Raw genomic sequence first — 18,666 nt, forward strand, 5'->3', positions numbered from 1 at the left:
TAGGTTTCTTCCTAGGTTTTGGCCTTTCTAGGGAGTGTTTCCTAGCCACCGTGCTTCTACACCTGCAGTGCTTGCTGTTTGGGGTTTTAGGCTGGGTTTCTGTACAGCACTTTGAGATATCAGTTGATGTACGAAGGGCTATATAAATACATTTGATTTGATTTGTTAGGGTTAAAATTGGTGTTATGTTTTAAGGGTAACTCTCAACCTCTATTTCAGCCTTGTCCCCATCCCTTGAAAAAAAAAAGCATTCAAATGAGAAATTGTGGGTTACTCATAAATATTCATTTTGGGGGTGGGTAAACGTAGTTGTACCTGATCCCAACACTTTCTCACTAAGGTTTACCATAAATCCACCGCCACGCTCTGATAATAAAATGATGTGCATAATGAGCAAATACGGCTCTGGACAGTTAGTTAGGTTAGTTTACAGTGGTAAGGTGCCGAGTTCCTGACATCTATTGCCACTTGCGGGGTGCAAATTCGAACCCCCCACGGGTTGCAAAACAAATCTCACATTTTTTGCGGTATTGTGATTGGAAGAAAAGTGCAATCATCACCTTGAAAATAAAGATTAGGTGCTCAATTCGGTCCGCATTGCAGTGATAAACATTAGCTCTTTTTCCAATGGTCAAATTAACTCACAGATTAGTCTTGAGTTCTGTATAAAAACCTACAACTTCTACCAGGGCGACTCCTCTCACAGGTATGCTTTCACTTTTCAGAATTAGAAGTGTGTAGGTACAGAATTAATTTAGTAAATAAAGGAGAGAAAATAATAATATGTATCCCATGTGGGATTAGAATTCCCAACCATTGGACTATGAGCCAACTGTTTTAGAGGACTGCGCCACCAATCAGTCATAAATGGTGGAAAAAATACGAGTTCAAATCACCATTTTTGTCATCTATTGTTGCGATGGATGTAACTACGAATGCGTAATCCTCATAGCCAACGTGTTTTTTTCTTCGTAAAAACATAGAGGTGTATGAAACACTAAGGAAAAACGTTGAATTTGGTCATATGAGGAAATGTGCCTTAACGGCCTTTAATGTGTAATGTCAGTAGTCTAGTCAAGGAAGCATCATGCGAAATACAGTATATTAGCACGTTCCTTTACCAAGACCATGGCCAAGTAAGGCGCACTGTCACCTGCTTTCAGTGGTTGACTTGGCCTGAAATAGGTGCTGGTACTCATTTTGGTTGCGGTACTGTTTACATTTAGGTGCAGTAGAAAAAGACACAGCAGTAGAAAATGTACGGTGCTGGTACTCAGCTCTGGTGAGCTCCTGGCAAAGTCCAGCACTGCCTGCTTTTATAGTAAACCTTAATGTGGTACCATGCAGCTCACAGATACCCTGCAGATATAGAAGGGTATGTATTTCATACCGAACCCCTCCCTTGAGATGACCTGTACGTCACGATTTCAATTGTAGAGTTGAACCACTAGGGGCAAAAACAGCTAGATTTACTACTAAAAGACCACAATATATCACTTTTGCAACGAACTGTCAAAATGAAGACCATAATTGAACTGTTTCACTATATCTAAGCCTTAAACATCAGTTTTTTTGATTATTTTTAAAAAATGTCACATTTGAAGAAGATACATTTTGAAATGGGCGGGGTTTATGGCTTTGTGGCTGTGGTAACTAGTGACGACCGATGAGAGCCCGCGTTCTTCCGTGTTTTTGTTAAGATTAGATGTTTGGGCCCGCCTCCTCCCAGTTTACATCTTCTGCAGGCTAAAGACTATTTTCAGATAAAGTAAGCCAAATATTGTCGGTTTTTGCGTTGGTCGCTTTGTTACAATTTGAGAAGCTCGCTAGTTAGTGAATGTAGCTAACTGGGCCATTTTCATTCATTCAGCGAATGATACAAACGTAAAAGGAGGGCTGTACTGAACGAGCGTCAGCCAGCTCCTCTGGTCTATATTTCAGGCACGAGCATGGGGACACTGCAAGATGATATGCCGGTTTTATTCCGTTTTTCATACTAGTAACTAATATTTGCAAGGACAAATATGATCTACAGTGTCAGACCTTTATACCAGTTAAATTAGTCCATAGACATTACATTTGCATTATAGTTTTTTGTTACTAGCATTGAGTCTATTGTATGGAAACTGGCCTGGGTGTAGTGCATTGAATGATTATAATCATTCAGCTTGATCACTCAGAGTTTGAATACTCAGTTTGACTATTCCTCATGTTCATCCTCAGGCAAAGATGGACTTCCCAGGTCACTTCGAGAACATCTTCCAGCAGCTGAACCACCAGCGTGTCAGTGGTCAGCTCTGTGACTGTGTGATCGTAGTGGGGGGCCAACACTTCAGGGCCCACCGCTCTGTCCTGGCAGCCTGCAGTACACACTTCAGGGCCCTTCTGAATGCAGTGGAGGGGGATGGTGGAGGAGCCAGTGTGATGGAGCTGGATCTAGAGGTAGTGACTCCTGAGGCTTTCTCCACCCTGCTGGACATGATCTACACCTCCACTCTCACTCTGGGGGTCTCCAACGTAATGGATGTGCTCCTGGCTGCCTCCCACCTGCACCTCAACACTGTGGTCAAGGCCTGCAAGCACCACCTCACCTCCCGCAGCTTCCCCACATCGCCCCCGCGTGGTTGGAGTTCGCCAGTGCAGCAGCAGCGGTTCAGCCATGCAGTGGACCAGCAGCACCTGAGGCAGTCTCCGTCCCAGGCAGCAGCCATGGCCGGGGTCAACTCCAGGCAGAAAAGATCTGTCCTACTCCAGCAGCTGGGGCTCAGCTTGGTCACATCGGCCCTGGAAGGTAGCCTCGACGTTGGCGAGACTGAGTTGGATGCTAGCCAGGCTAGAGGCAGGGACGGAGGGGTTGGAGCGGATGGAAGCATGGAGCAACTGGCAGCTCTCTCTGGTCGGCGTCACCACAAACGCAAGAGCTCTTCTCCCCAAATGTTTCTGGAGGAGAGGCTGAACAGCAAGCAGAGTGGGTGCAGGCTGTCTGAGGGGAATCACGGGGAGGGCTGCCCAAGGGTCTCCAGGAGTAATGGGGGTGATGAGCTTCACTCCCCTGACTCCCTGAAGACAGACGAGTGCCTCTGCCTGGAGAGGGGAAGTGCAGAGAAGCAGGACGAGAAGTATGAAGGGACTTTACAAGAAGAGGTACAGCTACCTAGCCAATCAGATAGTAATGTGGGAGGGACACGGGATGATGGGGGAGAGGATCACACAGAGGGTTCTCAGGTGGATGGAGGGATTGTGTTTAAAGTGAAAGTGGGAGAAGATGGAGAAGAGGAGGATCATAAGATGGATGTAGTTGTGAAGAGTGAGCAGGTGAACTCTTATCCAGACACACCAGGTGTGTCCAATTATCCTCCATTCCCATCCGAGGACACTGGTGATCATCAGGATGAGCCAGTTAATGATGAGAAAGACATACTCAGCCCGAAGGGAAATGACCCAAGCTCATCCAACCCCCATTCTAGCTCCAATCCTCAGACAGACACACACCCACTCCAAGACAACACAGATGGAGGAGATGGGTTGTCTGATAATGAGGGCCTAGACAGAAACCAAGACCTGGGCCTTTCCTGCATTCTCAACCCCAGGAGTCAGCTTGAGGCATTAGGAGTGGACAGTCTCATTAACACCACCATCAGTGAGTCTCAGGCAGAAAGCAATGAGGCTGTTAGGTCACTTCAAAACTCAGAGGCAACAAACACCTCCTCTTCCTCCCTTATGTTCCCAGTAACCTCTGTCCCCTTCCAGCAGCTCCTCAGTAGCGAGGGGCACAGTTTCAGTGATGGATTCATCCTTCAGTCCACCCAGACTCAGGATGTTCTGGGGGGCTTCTTGAGGGGCTTCAGGCCAGATGTAGGCACCTTGGGCAGCCTCAGTTTGAGCACATCCCTCTCCCGATCATCCAGGGCTGAGATGACCGGAGTTGGGGGTAGCTTAGGGCTGCCAGTTTACCGTCGCATCGCTCCAAAAGTGAACCCCAACTCTGAGGGCCAGATAGATGGACAACCCCAGGATCCTTCCTCCTCCGGTCCAGCAGGGGGGGATACTGCTCCTCACCCTGCCCTCACCAGAGCATCAGAGGACGTCCTTTCAAAGTGTAAGAAGGCCATGATGGAGCACAACGTCCTGGTAGTGGAGGGGGCAAGGAAATACGCCTGCCGGATCTGCTGTAAGACCTTCCTAAACCTGACTGACTGTAAGAAACACATCAGAGTCCACACAGGAGAAAAGCCCTACGCCTGCCTCAAGTGTGGCAAACGCTTCAGTCAGTCGTCCCATTTGTACAAACACTCCAAGACCACCTGTCTACGCTGGCAGAGCAGCCACCTGCCTGCCACGCTGCTCTGAGAGACCGGGAAATCAGGTGGAAACACTGTGAAAAACAGCCGGTGCTACCAGTCAGAAAGCTCATTGACATTTTCCATTGTTCTGCCATATCAGGGTTATGTTTGCCTGGTCATTGTTATAAATATTGTTGAAGTAGACACTTTAATACTGATGTGAAAACAAATGTTGACTGTGTTGATGATTTTAGAAAGCACGCGCAGAATGTACTGTAGTTTGTCTAGACGACGACTACATGAAATGTGATGGTATCATCATAGAACAGAGAGAATGGAACTCTTTAATATAATCTTTACACTACTTCTCAGTAGGATCACTATTGAACAGTGATACAAATTCAACTACATTGGAAACAAACTGATCCCTGACTATCTTGATCTATTCTAACTTTGTTCATTGACGCATGGATCTAGAATTCTTCTTATGGGGGAAATATGTTCACACATTCCGACGTACTGTACAACATTTCTACTTTATTCAACAAAGCCAGAATGACAGACCATGATAGAGGGAGGGAGTGATCAGCTGGTTTGAAACAAACAATGATTACAGGCGAGGTGTTCTACCATAGATTAATTAGAGATAGTGTTTCTTAGAATTATGCACAAATAGACAATGGCGATCCATATCTCAATATGTTAACACAAAACTGTCATGAGAACAATAGAAAACATTACAACTACTGTTTTACACAATTCGATCAAGTGTTTCATAAGAACAAGAAGGCCAGTGATGAATTGTGTGCAGAGACATTGTAGTGCTTTTCTACGTCCTTAAAAGGAAGTCATGGCTGACCCTTAGGAGTACTGTTAAGTATACTGAGGCATGTTCTCAAAACGTTACTACTATACACTTCCTCTTTCAGGTAACATTTTACAAGTTAGTTATTTCTTTTAAAACAGTAAGAGCAAGAGGCAGAAGTTTACCTTCATGTTGGGAGACCATGTTAAAGGAAACATTCACCCAGTTTTTGTGCATCTATTTGCCATTCAAGCAGGCATAAATACAGCTGAAAGGACGAATTTTACGTCATACCGGCTGTATTTCTATGACACTAAAGACGTCATACCCGCTGTATTTCTATGACACAAAAGACGGCATACCCGCTGTATTTCCATGACACTGAAGACGTCATACCGGCTGTATTTCTATGACACTAAAGACGGCATACCCGCTGTATTTCCATGACACTAAAGACGTCATACCGGCTGTATTTCTATGACACTAAAGACGTCATACCCGCTGTATTTCTATGACACAAAAGACGTCATACCGGCTGTATTTCTATGACACTAAAGACGTCATACCCGCTGTATTTCTATGACACTAAAGACGGCATACCCGCTGTATTTCTATGACACTAAAGACGGCATACCCGCTGTATTTCTATGATGCAAAACATGGCATACTGGCTGTATTTCTGCATGTTTGAACAGCGAATAGCTCAGATACACATGAAAACACATGAAAATCCCCAGGAATCGATAGAACATCGCTCAGAGATGCACAAAAATGATATAACATTCAAAATGGGTGAATCTTTCCTTTAATAGAACAGCAATAATCTTAACACAGATTCCTTCCTGGTCACTTACGGCTTTTACCTTCCCTGGTAATGACTACTGATTGGTTGATAAAATAATCATTCTAACAGGAGGACCGAGGCAGAATTGAGAAGTTGTAGAGCAGCACTAGAATTTGAGTTCGCTGGGCATGTCTGTGCCCTGTAGGCCTGCCAGCAGATTGTTTGCGGACAGCTCTGCCATGATGCCACGTGTGGAGTAGGTAGCACTGCCAATGTGGGGCAAGACCACTGCAGGTGGACAGAGGAGAGAAAAGTATTAGCAGGGATATGATCGGATTGCACAATATACACTGAACAAAAATATGTGTTGGTCCTATGTTTCATGAGCAGAAATAAAAATGTCCCAGAAATGTTCGATACGCACAAAAAGCTTATTTCTCTTGTTTATATCCCTGTTAGTGAGGATTTCTCCTTTGCAAAGATAATCCATCCACCTGAAAGGTGTGGCATATCAAGATGCTGATTAAACAGCATGATCATTACACAGGTGCACCTTGTGCTGGGGACAATAAAAGGCCACTAAAATGTGCAGTTTTGTCACACAACACACTGCCACAGATGTCTCAAGTTTTGAGGGAGTGTGCAATTGGCATGCTGACTGCAGGAATGTCCAACTGAGCGGTTGCCAGATAATTGAATGTTAATTTTTCTACCATAAGCCGCCTCCAACGTTGTTTTAGAGAATTTGGCAGTACGTCCAACTGGCCTCACAACCGCAGACCACGTGCATGGCGTCGTGTGGGCGAGCGGTTTGCTGATGTCAACGTTGTGAACAGAGTGCCACGTGGTGGCGGTGGGGTTATGGTATGGGGAGGTATAAGCTACGGACAACGAACACAATTGCATTTTATCAAAGGCAATTTGAATGCACAAAAATACCATGACTAGATCGTGAGGCCCATTTTTTAAGGGTATCTGTGACCAACAGATGCATATCTGTATTCCCAGTCATGTGAAAATCCATAGATTAGGGCCTAATGAATTTATTTCAGTTGACTGAGTTCACTATATAAAACTGTAACTCAGTAAAATATTTGAAATTGTTACATGTTGCATTTATATTTTGTTCAGTATAAATAATCTCTGGGGAAAAAGCAACTGGTTAATTTTAATGAGCAGGTGTAAAAAAAAAAAAAGAGTATTCTTGATTCCCCTGGAAAGACCACAACAATGATTAGAGATGAATCATAGACAATAAAACAGAGTAAACTGGCTTCCATCCCTGTGTCTCCATATACTCACCACAGTTTTTGAGGGTGAGGAGGGGGTGGTCGGTGGGGAGTGGTTCTGGGGTTGTGACGTCCAGCCCAGCACAAGCTATCTGACCACTGGACAGAGCCTGGTACAGATCCTCCTGATTCACCACTGCACCCCTATAACACACACACCTCTATTTTTAGAACTCTGAATGACTGTAACAGTGCTCATTTCCAAACGCAGTCAGTGGGGTTTGATTTGCACTGCTCTACGTGTTTAATGGAGTACCTGCTGGTGTTGATGAAGACAGCGGTGTTCTTCATCTTGCTGAAGAAGTCCTTGTTACACAGGCCTTGGGTCTCTGGTGTGAGGGCGCAGGACACCACGACAAAATCACTCTCAGACACCAGCGTGTCCAAGGGCACTGCAACAGAGAGGAGGGGAGGAGAGAGGGTGAAGAAACAGCCAAATAAACACCTCATCTGATTCTCACCCTCTCTCTTATACTTTCCTGTTTTCCACAGCCCCTCCAACCCCGCTCACCGTATTCTCCCTCCACCTCAGCAGCATAGGATTTGGCAGTTCTTCCAAAGTACAGGAGCCTCTTCACTCCAAACGGTTTCAGCCTCCTGGCAATGGCCATACCTGAGCGAAAACAGCATTGACTCCAGACAATCAATCAGTTAGTAAGACATTTTGTCCAGCTCTTTCAGCTACAGTATGGATTATATGGACCACAGGCCTAAAAGGCAGGAGTCCCTGAATCCAGTATCAATCACTGTCACTACCTATGCGTCCCAGTCCAATGACACCGACAGTGCTGCCTGACAGACCATAACCACACAACCACAGAGGTTTCCAGGTGCTCCAGCCTCCACTGAGAGAGAAAGAGAAAGCGAGAGAGAGTTAAAAAGTGGGAAATGAGGACACACATTCTGTTTTGCTCATATTAATTGTAGATAGAAATTTGGTTCAGCAACACATCCCTAAAGTATCAATGTACAACATTTCAAGAGTGATCATCTGAAACTGAAGTCTTATGTAGTAAATGCATCTGTGTTTTCATTGATCACTGACTTCTTAACCTCCACCACGCCCTCTGGTAGCCGCCGAGCTGTAGCCAGGAGCAGGGCGACGGTCAGCTCCGCCGTGGCATCAGTCAGGACGTCTGGAGTGTAGCCCACACGCACCCCTCTGCACAGAACATGGAGAAGAGGGCACAATGAGAGTTTGACTTAGATGTGAGGAAGGTATTTGTTCGTACAATCATTGCTTGAATTGGGCCGGAGCCGTCTGGAGCGCCGTACTGGCACCTCAAATTTTTCCGGGAACTGCTTACCGGCTCCTCTATAAAACAATGTGGCCTATCAGCGGCCCAGATTCACACACAAAAGATTGATCAAAGTGGAGTGAAGCCGGGGTGAATGCTCGATCTGCATTGAATAGCAATTGAGAGTGGGGATCCATAACCTGATTCTGCTTTGTTCAAGTTTTCTTTCCGCTAGTCTGTGAATCCGGTGTATCTGTGGCAGTAGACTGTTCCAGTTTGAGAATGTGCCAGCCTGAATGAGCAGGATGCGATGTTCCAAGTTGTCAAATTAGGTTTCTTAAGGTCATGAACATCCTGGAAAAGTAATTTAATTTTAATATTGTGATTTCCTTTTCAAATATATCAAATCACTTAAAAATCGACATTTCAGCCATGATCAGAATTAGGCATAGCCTTCAGCGCATCTCTGTGTGTGCTGTGCATTATCTGCATGTGTGCCAGTGTGAGTGGGCCATTTGCCTGAGGAGAGAGAGAGACATTTCAGCAGCAAGTAGCCTATAAAATAATGATAGACTAACTATATAGCCAATTCAAAACATAATTAGCCATACTAGAAGCCATCTCGCTAGTTAACTATATGCCTAAGAATTAAAGTCGTTGACTCATTGTTGCCTTTTCACCGGCACTGTGAGAAATAAATCTGACACCATAATTTGAAAGCTGTGATTCCCCTCTATTAAACAGTAGGCTAGCCATGTAAATACGAAAATGCTAAAAATATTTGAAGAATAGCCTAATTGACAAATAACTTTGATGCTGTGCATAGATCTCCCCTGAAACATGAATATTATAGATAAACATGTCTTAGTGAGCTACCTTGCTTTGAAGTAGCCTACCTTATCCCTTTTATCACTGATTCACGGAATGAATGAGGGAATAATTGAATAAAAACATTAAAAAGTCTTTGGTTGTATAATGTTGGAATATTTTATAATCGAGGGTGGCCAACAGCTACTGGGTGTGAAGGTTTTTGTTCCGAGCCCTGCTCCAAATTGTAGCCTGCTCAACAGGAACTTGATAAGGAGACTTTGGTGCGTTTCAGGGCAGGATCAAAAACCTGCACACCCTGTAGCTCTCCAGATGAAGGGTTGACCACGTGGATTTTATACAGTAGCCTAACAGTGCAGTTATTCTACTCTGTACGGGATTAAGTGCCTTGATGAAGGGCACAACGGCAGGAGATACAGCGGCAAGAAAAAGTATGTGAACCATTTGGAATTACCTGGATTTCTGCATACATTTCTACATAGATGAAGATCAGATCTTCATCTAAGTCACAACAATAGACAAAGTGTGCTTAAACTAATAACACACAAATTTTATTTTTCTTGTCTATATTGAATGCAATATTTAAACATTCACAGTGTAAGTTGGAAAAAGTATGTGAACCCCTAGGCTCATGACTTCTCCAAAAGCTAATTGGAGTCATGAGTCAGCTAACCTGGAGTACAATCATTGAGACAAGGTTGGAGATGTTGGTTAGAGCTGCCTTGCCCTGTAAAAAAAACACTCACAAAATATGATTTTGCCATTCACAAGAAGCATTGCCTGATGTGAACCATGCCTCGAACAAAAGAGATCTCAGAAGACCTAAGATTAAGAATTGTTGACTTGCATAAAGCTGGAAAGGTTTACAAAAATATCTCTAAAGGCCTTGATGTTCATCAGTCCACGGTAAGACAAATAGTCTATAAATGGAAAAAGTTCAGCACTGTTGCTAATCTCCCTAGGCGTGGCCGTCCTGCAAAGATGACTGCAAGAGCACAGCGAAGAATGCTCAATGTTAAGAAGAATCCTAGAGAGTCAGCTAAAGACTTACAGAAATCTCTGGTAAATGCTAACATCTTTGTTGACGAGTCTACGATACATAAAACACTAAACAAGAATGGTGTTCATGGGAGGACACCATGGAAGAAGGACACCGCTGTCTTAAAAAAACATTGCCTCACGTCTGAAGTTTGCAAAAGAGCACCTGGATGTTCCACAGTGCTACTGGCAAAATATTCTGTGGACAGATGTAACTAAGGTTGTGGTGTTTGGAAGGAACACACAACACTATGCATGGAGGAAAAAAAGGCACAGCACACCAACATCAAAACCTCATCCCAACTGTAAAGTATGGTGGAGGGAGCATCATGGGTTTGGGGCTGCTTTGCTGCCTCAGGGCCTGGACAGCTTGCTATCGTCGACAAAAAAACAAATTCCCAAGTTTATCAAGACATTTTGCAGGAGAATGTTAGGCTATCTATCCGCCAATAGAAGCTCAACAGAAGTTAGGTAATGCAACAGGACAGATGTAAAATCAACAACAGAATGGCTTGAACAGAAGAAAATACGTCTTCTGGAGTGGCCCAGTCAGTCCTGACCTTCTGGAATGGCCCAGTCAGTCCTGACCTTCTGGAGTGGCCCAGTCAGTCCTGACCTTCTGGATTGGCCCAGTCAGTCCTGACCTTCTGGAGTGGCCCAGTCAGTCCTGACCTTCTGGAGTGGCCCAGTCAGTCCTGACCTCAACCCAATTGAGATGCTGTGGCATGACCTCAAGAGAGCGGTTCACACCTGACATCCCAAGAATATTGCTGAACTGAAACAGTTTTGTAAAGAGGAATGGTGCAAAATTCCTCCTGGCTGTTGTGCAGGTCTGATCAGCCACTACAGAAAACATTTGTTTGAGGTTATTGCTGCTAAAGGAGGGTCAGCCTGTTATTAAATCCAAAGGTTCACATACTTTTCCCACCCTACACTGTGAATCTTTACACGGTGTGATCAATAAAGAGATGAAAAATTATAATTGTTTGTGTGTTATTAGTTTAAGCACACTGTGTTTGTCTTTTGTTGTGACTGAGATGGAGATCAGATAAAATGTTAAGACAAATTTATGCAGAAATCCAGGTAATTCTAAAGGGTTCACATACTTTTTCTTCCCATTATAGTAGGCCTACATGGGATCAGAGACCAGAAGCCTTTAATTATGCTGACTTTTTTCATGTATGCGACAGGAAAAAAGTTATTGGTCATGGAAATTTGGTTAAAAGTCATGGGAAAGTAATGAAATTCCATCTGTCAAAATGTGTATGAACCCTTCCACCGGGCACAGCCAGAAGAGGACTGGCCACCCCTCAGAGCCTGGTTCCCTTCCTAGGTTCCTGCCTTTCTCAGGAGTTTTTCCTAGCCACCATGCTTCTACATTTGCATTGCTTGCTGTTTGGTGTTTTAGCGTGGGTTTCTATACAGCACTTAGTGACATCTGCTGATGTAAAAATGGCTTTATAAATACATTTGATTAAGAGATCTCTGTAGCATAATATCATTTGAGAATATCTGTGAACATAGTCTAATGGACTGACTTAGAAAAAGACAGCTCCTGCACCTCTTTCCTCCCAAGTCAAGCACTGCGTACAAGCTAGTTGGTAGTTAGTCTTACCGTTTCTTGATCTCATCCATGGCCATGTGGTCAAATCCGACAGACAAGGTACTTATAACCTTCAAGTTTGGACCTGAACACAAATCAATAGCTACGTGTTAGGAGAAGACAGAATGGGAACTATCATACAACACATTTACAATATAATACATAGCTAACCGCCTCAAATTACAGATTAAATTCACTTACTTATGTATGCATATGTATGCTGCAATTCAGCGTATAGCTGCAAATGTGTACAACTCAAAATAAACCTTAAATATACAGTACCAGTCAAAAGTTTGACACACCTACTCATTCAAGGGTTTTTCTTTATTTTTTTAAACTATTTTCTACATTGCAGAATAGTGAAGACATCAAAACTATGAAAAAACACATGGAATTATGTAGTAACCAAAAATGTGTTAAACAAATCCAAATATATTTTATACTTGAGATTCTTCAAAGTAGCCACCCTTTGTCTGGATGACAGCTTTGGACCCTCTTGGTATTCTCTCAACCAGCTTCACCTGAAATGTTTTTCCAACAGTCTTGAAGGAATTCCCACATATGCTGAGCACATGTTGGCTGCTTTTCCTCAACTATGCAGTCCAACTCATCCCAAACCATCTCAATTGGGTTGAGGTCGGGTGATTGTGTATGCCAGGTCATCTGATGTAGCACTCCATCACACTCCTTCAACAGCCTGGAGGTGTTGGGTCATTGTCCTGTTGAAAAACAAATGATAGTCCCATCAGTGTCCCCGGCAAAGCACCTTCACACCTCCTCCTCCATTCTTCACGGTGGGAACCACACATGCAGAGATCATCCGTTCACCTACTCTGCATCTCAAAGACAATGGCGGTTGGAACCAAAAATCTCACATTTGGACTCAGACCAAAAGACAGATTTCCACCGGTCTGATGTCCATTGCTCGTGTTTCTTGGCCCAAGCAAGTATCTTCTTATTATTGGTGTCCTTTAGTAGTGGTTTCTTTGCAACAATTCGACCATAAAGGCCTGATTCACGCAGTCTCCTCTGAACAGTTGATGTTGATACGTGTCTGTTACCTGAACGCTGTGAAGCTTTTATTTGGGCTGCAATCTGAGGCGCAGTTAACTCTAATGAACTTCTCCTCTGCAGCAGAGGTAACTCTGGGTCTTCCTTTCCTGTAACGATTCTCATGAGAAGCAGTTTCATCATAGCGCTTGATGGTTTTAGCGACTGCACTTTCTAAGTTCTTGACATTGTCCGCATAGACCTACCTTCATGTCTTAAAGTAATGATGGACTGTCGCTTGTCTTTGCTTATTTGAGCTGTTCTTGCCATAATATGGACTTGATCTTTTACCAAATAGGGCTATCTTCTGTATACCCCCCCTACCTTGTCACAACACAACCGATTGGCTCAAACGGATCAAGAAGGAAAGAAATAACACAAATTAACAAGGCACACCTGTTAATTGAAATGCATTCCAGGTGACTACCTCAAATCAAATGTTATTAGTCACATGCGCCAAATACAACCGGTGTAGACCTGACAGTGAAATGATTACTTACTAGTCCCTAACCAACAATGCAGTTAAAAAAAATATTGATAAGAATAAAAAATAAAAGTAACAAGTAATTAAAGAGCAGCAGTAAAATAACAATAGCGAGACTATATACAGGGGGGGTACCGGTCCAGAGTAAATGTGCGGAGGCACCAGTTAGTTGAGGTAATATGTACATGTAGGTAGAGTTATTAAAGTGACTATGCATAGATGATAACCTCTTGAGAGGTTCACTGCTATGCGGATGACACACAGCTGTACATTTCAATGAAACATGGTGAAGCCCCAAAATTGCCCTCGCTAGAAGCCTGTGTTTCAGACATAAGGAATGGCTGCAAACTTTCTACTTTTAAACTCGGACGAAACAGAGATGCTTGTTCTAGGTCCTAAGAAACAAAGAGATCTTCTGTTGAATCTGACAATTAATCTTGATGGTTGTGCAGTAGTCTCAAATAAAACTGAAGGACCTCGGTGTTACTCTGGACCCTGATCTCTCTTTTGACGAACATATCAAGACTGTTTCAAGAACAGCTTTTTTGCATCTACGTAACATTGCAAAAATCAGAAACTTTCTGTCCAAAAAAAACACCGAAAAATTAATCCATGCTTTTGTTACTTCTAGGTTAGACTACTGCAATGCTCTACTTTCCAGCTACCCGGATAAAGCACTAAATAAACTTCAGTTAGTGCTAAATACGGCTGCTAGAATCCTGACTAGAACCAAAAAATGTGATCATATTACTCCAGTGCTAGCCTCCCTACACTGGCTTCCTGTCAAGGCAAGGGCTGATTTCAAGGTTTTACTGCGAACCTAAAAAGCATTACATGGGCTTGCTCCTACCTATCTTTCCGATTTGGTCCTGCCGTACATACCTACACGTACACTACGGTCACAAGACGCAGGCCTCCTAATTGTCCCTAGAATTTCTAAGCAAACAGCTGGAGGCAGGGCTTTCTCCTATAGAGATCCATTTTTATGGAATGGTCTGCCTACCCATGTGAGAGACGCAAACTCGGTCTCAACCTTTAAGTCTTTACTGAAGACTCATCTCTTCAGTGGGTCATATGATTGAGTGTAGTCTGGCCCAGGAGTGTGAAGGTGAACGGAAAGGCTCTGGAGCAATGAACCGTCCTTGCTGTCTCTGCCTGGCCGGTTCCCCTCTCTCCACTGGGATTCTCTGCCTCTAACCCTATTACAGGGGCTGAGTCACTGGCTTACTAGGGCTCTTTCATACCGTCCCTAGGAGGGGTGCGTCACTTGAGTGGGTTGAGTCACTGACGTGATCTTCCTGTCTGGGTTGGCGTCCCCCCTTTTAAGGGCCTTCCTCTGACACCGCCTGGTATAGAGGTAATGGATGGCAGGAAGCTTGGCCCCAGTGATGTACTGGGCCGTTCGCACTAGCCTCTGTAGTGCATTGCGGTCGGAAGCCGAGCAGTTGCCATGCCAGGTGGTGACGCAAACAGTCAGGATGCTCTCGATGGTGCAGCTGTAGAACCTTTTGAGGATCTTTTGAGGATCTGAGGACCCATGGCACATTTTTTCAGTTTACTGAAGGGGAATAGGTTTTGTCGTGCCCTCTTCACGACTGCCTTGGTGTGCTTGGACCATGTTAGTTTGTTGGTGATGTGGACGCCAAGGAACTTGAAGCTCTCAACCTACTCCACTGCAGCCCCGTCGATCTCCTTAGTCTTGATCACATTGAGGGAGAGGTTGTTGTCTTGGCACCACACGGTCAGGCCTCTGACCTCCTCCCTATAGGCTGTCACGTCGTTGTCGGTGATCAGGCCTACCACTGTTGTGTCATAGGCAAACAATGATGGTGTTGGAGTCGTGCCTGACCGTGCAGTCATGAGTGAACAGGGAGTACAGGAGGGGACTGAGCACGCACCCCTGTGGGGCCCCTGTGTTGAGAATCAGCATGGTGGATGTGTTGTTACCTACCCTTACCACCCGGGGGCGGTCCGTCAGGACGTCCAGGATCCAGTTGCAGAGGGAGGTGTCTAGTTCCAGGGTCCTTAGCTTATTGAGGAGCTTTGAGGGCACTATGGTGTTGAACACTGAGCTGTAGTCAATGAATAGCACTCATATAGGTGTTCCTTTTGTCCAGGTGGGAAAGGGCAGTGTGGAGTGCAATAGAGATTGCATCATCTGTGAATCTGTTGGGGCGGTATGTAAATTGGAGTGGGTCTAGTGTTTCTGGGATAAAGGTGTTGATGTGAGCCATGACCAGCCTTTCAAAGCACTTCATGGCTACAGACGTGAGTGCTATGGGTCAATAGTCATTTAGGCAGGTTACCTTAAGTGTTCGTGGGCACAGGCATGCTTAAAACATGTTGGTATTACAGAATCGGACAGGAGAGGTTGAACATGTCAGTGAAGACACTTGCCAGTTGGCCAGTGCATGCTCGCAGTACACGTCCTGGTAATCCGTCTGGCCCTGCGGCCTTGTGAACGTTGACTTGTTTGAAGGTCTTACTCACATCGGCTGTGGAGAGCATGATCACACAGTCTTCACGGAACAGCTGGTGCTCTCATGCATGTTTCAGTATTATTTGCCTCAAGCGAGCTTATGAGTAGTTTAGCTCGTCTGGGAGGCTTGTGCTTCTACACCTGCATTGCTTGCTGTTTGGGGTTTTAGGCTGGGTTTCTGTACAGCACTTTGAGATATCAGCTGATGTACGAAGGGCTATATAAATAAATTTGATTTGATTTGTGTCACTGGGCAGCTCTCGGCTGTGCTTCCCTTTGTAATGTTTTGCAAACCCTGCCACATCCGATGAGCGTCAGAGCCGGTGTTGTACGATTAAATCTTAGTCCTGTATTGACACTTTCCCTGTTTGATGGTTCGTCTGAGGGCATAGCAGGATTTCTTATAAGCTTCCGGGTTAGAGTCCCACTCCTTGAAAGCAGCAGCTCTAGCATTTAGCTCAGTGCGGATGTTGCCTGTAATTCATGGCTTCTGGTTGGGGTATGTACGTACGGTCACTGTGGGGATGACATCATCAATGACTGATGTGGTGTACTCCTCAATGCCATCGAAGGAATCCCGGAACATATTCCAGTCTGTGCTAGCAAAACAGTCCTGTAGCTTAGCATCTGCTTCATCTTACCACTTTTGTATTGATCTAGTCACTTTTATTGATCTAGTCACCTGCTTTCATTTCTGCTTGTAAGTAGGAATCAGGAGGATAGAATTATGGTCAGATTTGTCAAATGGAGGGCGAGGAAGAGCTTTGTGTGTCGAGTAAAGGGGGTCCAGAGTTTTTTCCCCCTCTGGTTGCACATTTAACATGCTGATAGAAATTTGGTAAAAACAAATGTACATTTCCCTGCATTAAAGTCCCCGGCTACGAGGAGCGCCGCCTCTGGGTGAGTGTTTTCTTGTTTGCTTATGGCGGAATACAACTCATTCAATGCTGTCTTAGTGCCAGCCTGAGTCTGTGCTGATATGTAGACAGCTACAAAATATACAAATGAAAACTCTCTAGGTAGATAGTGTGGTCTACAGCTTATCATGAGATACTCAGGCGAGCAATAGTTTGAGATTTCCTTAGATATCATGCACCAGCTGTTATTTACAAAAAACATAGTCCGCCGTCCCCTTGTCTTACCAGACGCCGCTGTTCTGTCCTTCCGGTACAGTGTATAACCATGATTGTGTTGTCGTTCAGCCACGACTCCGTGAAGCATAAGATATTACAGTTTTGAATGTCCCGTTGGTAGTTTAATCTTCTGCGTAGGTCATCGATTTTATTCTCCAAAGATTTTACATTTGCTAGCAAAACGGAAGGAAGTGGAGGTTAATTTGATCACCTACGAATTCTCAGAAGGCAGCCCGCCCTCTGGATAATTTTTCTCTGCCTCCTCTTCACGCAAATCACAGGGATCTGTGCCTGTTCCCGAGGAAGCAGTATATAATTCACGTCAGACTCATTAAGAAGAAAAAAGGATTCTGCCAGTCCGTGGTAAGTAATCACAGTCCTGATGTTCAGAAGTTATTTTCGGTCATAAGAGACGGTAGCAGCAACATTATGTACAAAATAAGTTACAAACAACGCAAATAAAGCTCATGAAGCTGGTTGAGAGAATGTCAAGAGTATGCAAAGCTGTCATCAAGGCAAAGGGTGGCTACTTTGAAGAATCTCAAATATATTTTGATTTGTTTAACTTTTGGTTACTACATGATTCCATGTGTTATTTCATAGTTTTGATGTCTTCACTATTATTCTACAATGTAGAAAATAGTAAAAATAAAGAAAAACCCTTGAATGAGTAGGTTTGTCCAAACTTTTGACTGGTACTGTCTTGGAAAATACTGAGAAGTGCCGTTTGAGTTAATCTGGTCCAGATTATGTCCAGTGTACCTGCTGCGTCCAGAACCTCTGTGTCGATCTTGTCCGACAGGAGGCACAGCAGCCCATGGGCCCCCTCCACGCCCTTCAGAAGCTCCGCCCTCGGAACAGGCTCATCAGAGTCCCACAGTGACACTTTACATCTGTTTCCATGGAAACAGGGAGATGACCAGATTCAAATGAGAGACCAAGACAATTTACAACATTTACTTCATTGTACAGTACTCTCCACATATTCTGCATTGTCTGTCTGTGTGCTTTTTTTTCCAAGGTCTGTTTTCCCCCATACCTTCCCCTACCTTTAATCTTTATTACACCTCATTACCTAAACCAAATGTTACATAGACGTTTGTAACTGTTACAAAAACGCCTTCAGAGAACCCGCTATAATGTGTGACCTGGAATAAAGGTCATAAACAACTCCAATGAACTTTCACTTTTAGAACAAGGTTAGAACATTACCCTCCACTTCCTGTGTGTGTCCAATGCATTTATACAGCAAGAAGTAGACTAACACAATTATAACACTACTGGCATGTCATGCATTATAGATTAAAAGTGCCAGCGCATGAGCTACTCATTAGGCTAGCTACCAAGCTGATCATAGCAAACTATAAACTGAAACCTGCATACACTCCAGCCTGTGACAGAATCTTCATTCCCTCCTGTGGGATGCGTCTTGTTATGAAAACTTTCATGATCTCTGTGCGTCCTCCGATTGACGGAAAAAAGTCAGAAGAACTGCTTGAAATAACGACCCGAATCCTATAACAGATGTAGCTAATTTTGCGGATTGTTTAGTGTTCACGATGACATTTCAACGTGTGCACACGCTGTTGAACCAGGAAGTGTGTTGGGGTCAGACAACATTGCACATGCGTAGTACTGCAATCGATTCTAGA

At 44.1% G+C, this 18,666-nt stretch overlaps 2 protein-coding genes across 2 annotated transcripts; one reads left to right on the plus strand and one right to left on the minus strand.

Annotated features, from left to right (window-relative positions):
• Positions 1-1,657: 1,657 nt before the first annotated feature.
• Positions 1,658-4,949, plus strand: LOC109905101 (zinc finger and BTB domain-containing protein 5). The gene is made up of 2 exons (XM_020502276.2): positions 1,658-1,768; positions 2,224-4,949. Exon 2 carries the CDS (start codon positions 2,230-2,232, stop codon positions 4,348-4,350), a length of 2,121 nt encoding a protein of 706 aa, XP_020357865.1. The 5' UTR covers positions 1,658-1,768; positions 2,224-2,229; the 3' UTR covers positions 4,351-4,949.
• Positions 4,801-18,638, minus strand: LOC109905102 (glyoxylate reductase/hydroxypyruvate reductase-like). The gene is made up of 9 exons (XM_020502277.2): positions 18,398-18,638; positions 17,777-17,907; positions 11,881-11,953; positions 8,207-8,323; positions 7,918-8,006; positions 7,673-7,774; positions 7,418-7,553; positions 7,175-7,305; positions 4,801-6,160 (listed from the first exon to the last, which is right to left on the minus strand). The coding sequence occupies exons 1-9, from the start codon at positions 18,460-18,462 to the stop codon at positions 6,039-6,041; spliced, it is 966 nt and encodes a 321-aa protein (XP_020357866.1). The 5' UTR covers positions 18,463-18,638; the 3' UTR covers positions 4,801-6,038.
• Between the last annotated feature and the right edge of the window lie 28 nt (positions 18,639-18,666).

Source organism: Oncorhynchus kisutch, linkage group LG15 (genome assembly GCF_002021735.2).
Source record: "Oncorhynchus kisutch isolate 150728-3 linkage group LG15, Okis_V2, whole genome shotgun sequence".
In the NCBI taxonomy this organism is placed as follows: domain Eukaryota; kingdom Metazoa; phylum Chordata; class Actinopteri; order Salmoniformes; family Salmonidae; genus Oncorhynchus; species Oncorhynchus kisutch.

What these genes read in the sequence shown, in the direction of transcription:
- LOC109905102 (XM_020502277.2), bottom strand. Translation starts at nt 18,462, where the DNA reads ATGAAAGTTTTCATAACAAGACGCATCCCACAGGAGGGAATGAAGATT. An exon ending in AGAGGTTCTGGACGCAGCAG is followed by an intron (nt 11,954 to 17,776) that starts GTACACTGGACA and finishes ATTTGTGTTCAG; the next exon opens with GTCCAAACTTGAAGGTTATA. An exon ending in ATGGATGAGATCAAGAAACG is followed by an intron (nt 8,324 to 11,880) that starts GTAAGACTAACT and finishes TGTTCTGTGCAG; the next exon opens with AGGGGTGCGTGTGGGCTACA.
- LOC109905101 (XM_020502276.2), top strand. Translation starts at nt 2,230, where the DNA reads ATGGACTTCCCAGGTCACTTCGAGAACATCTTCCAGCAGCTGAACCAC.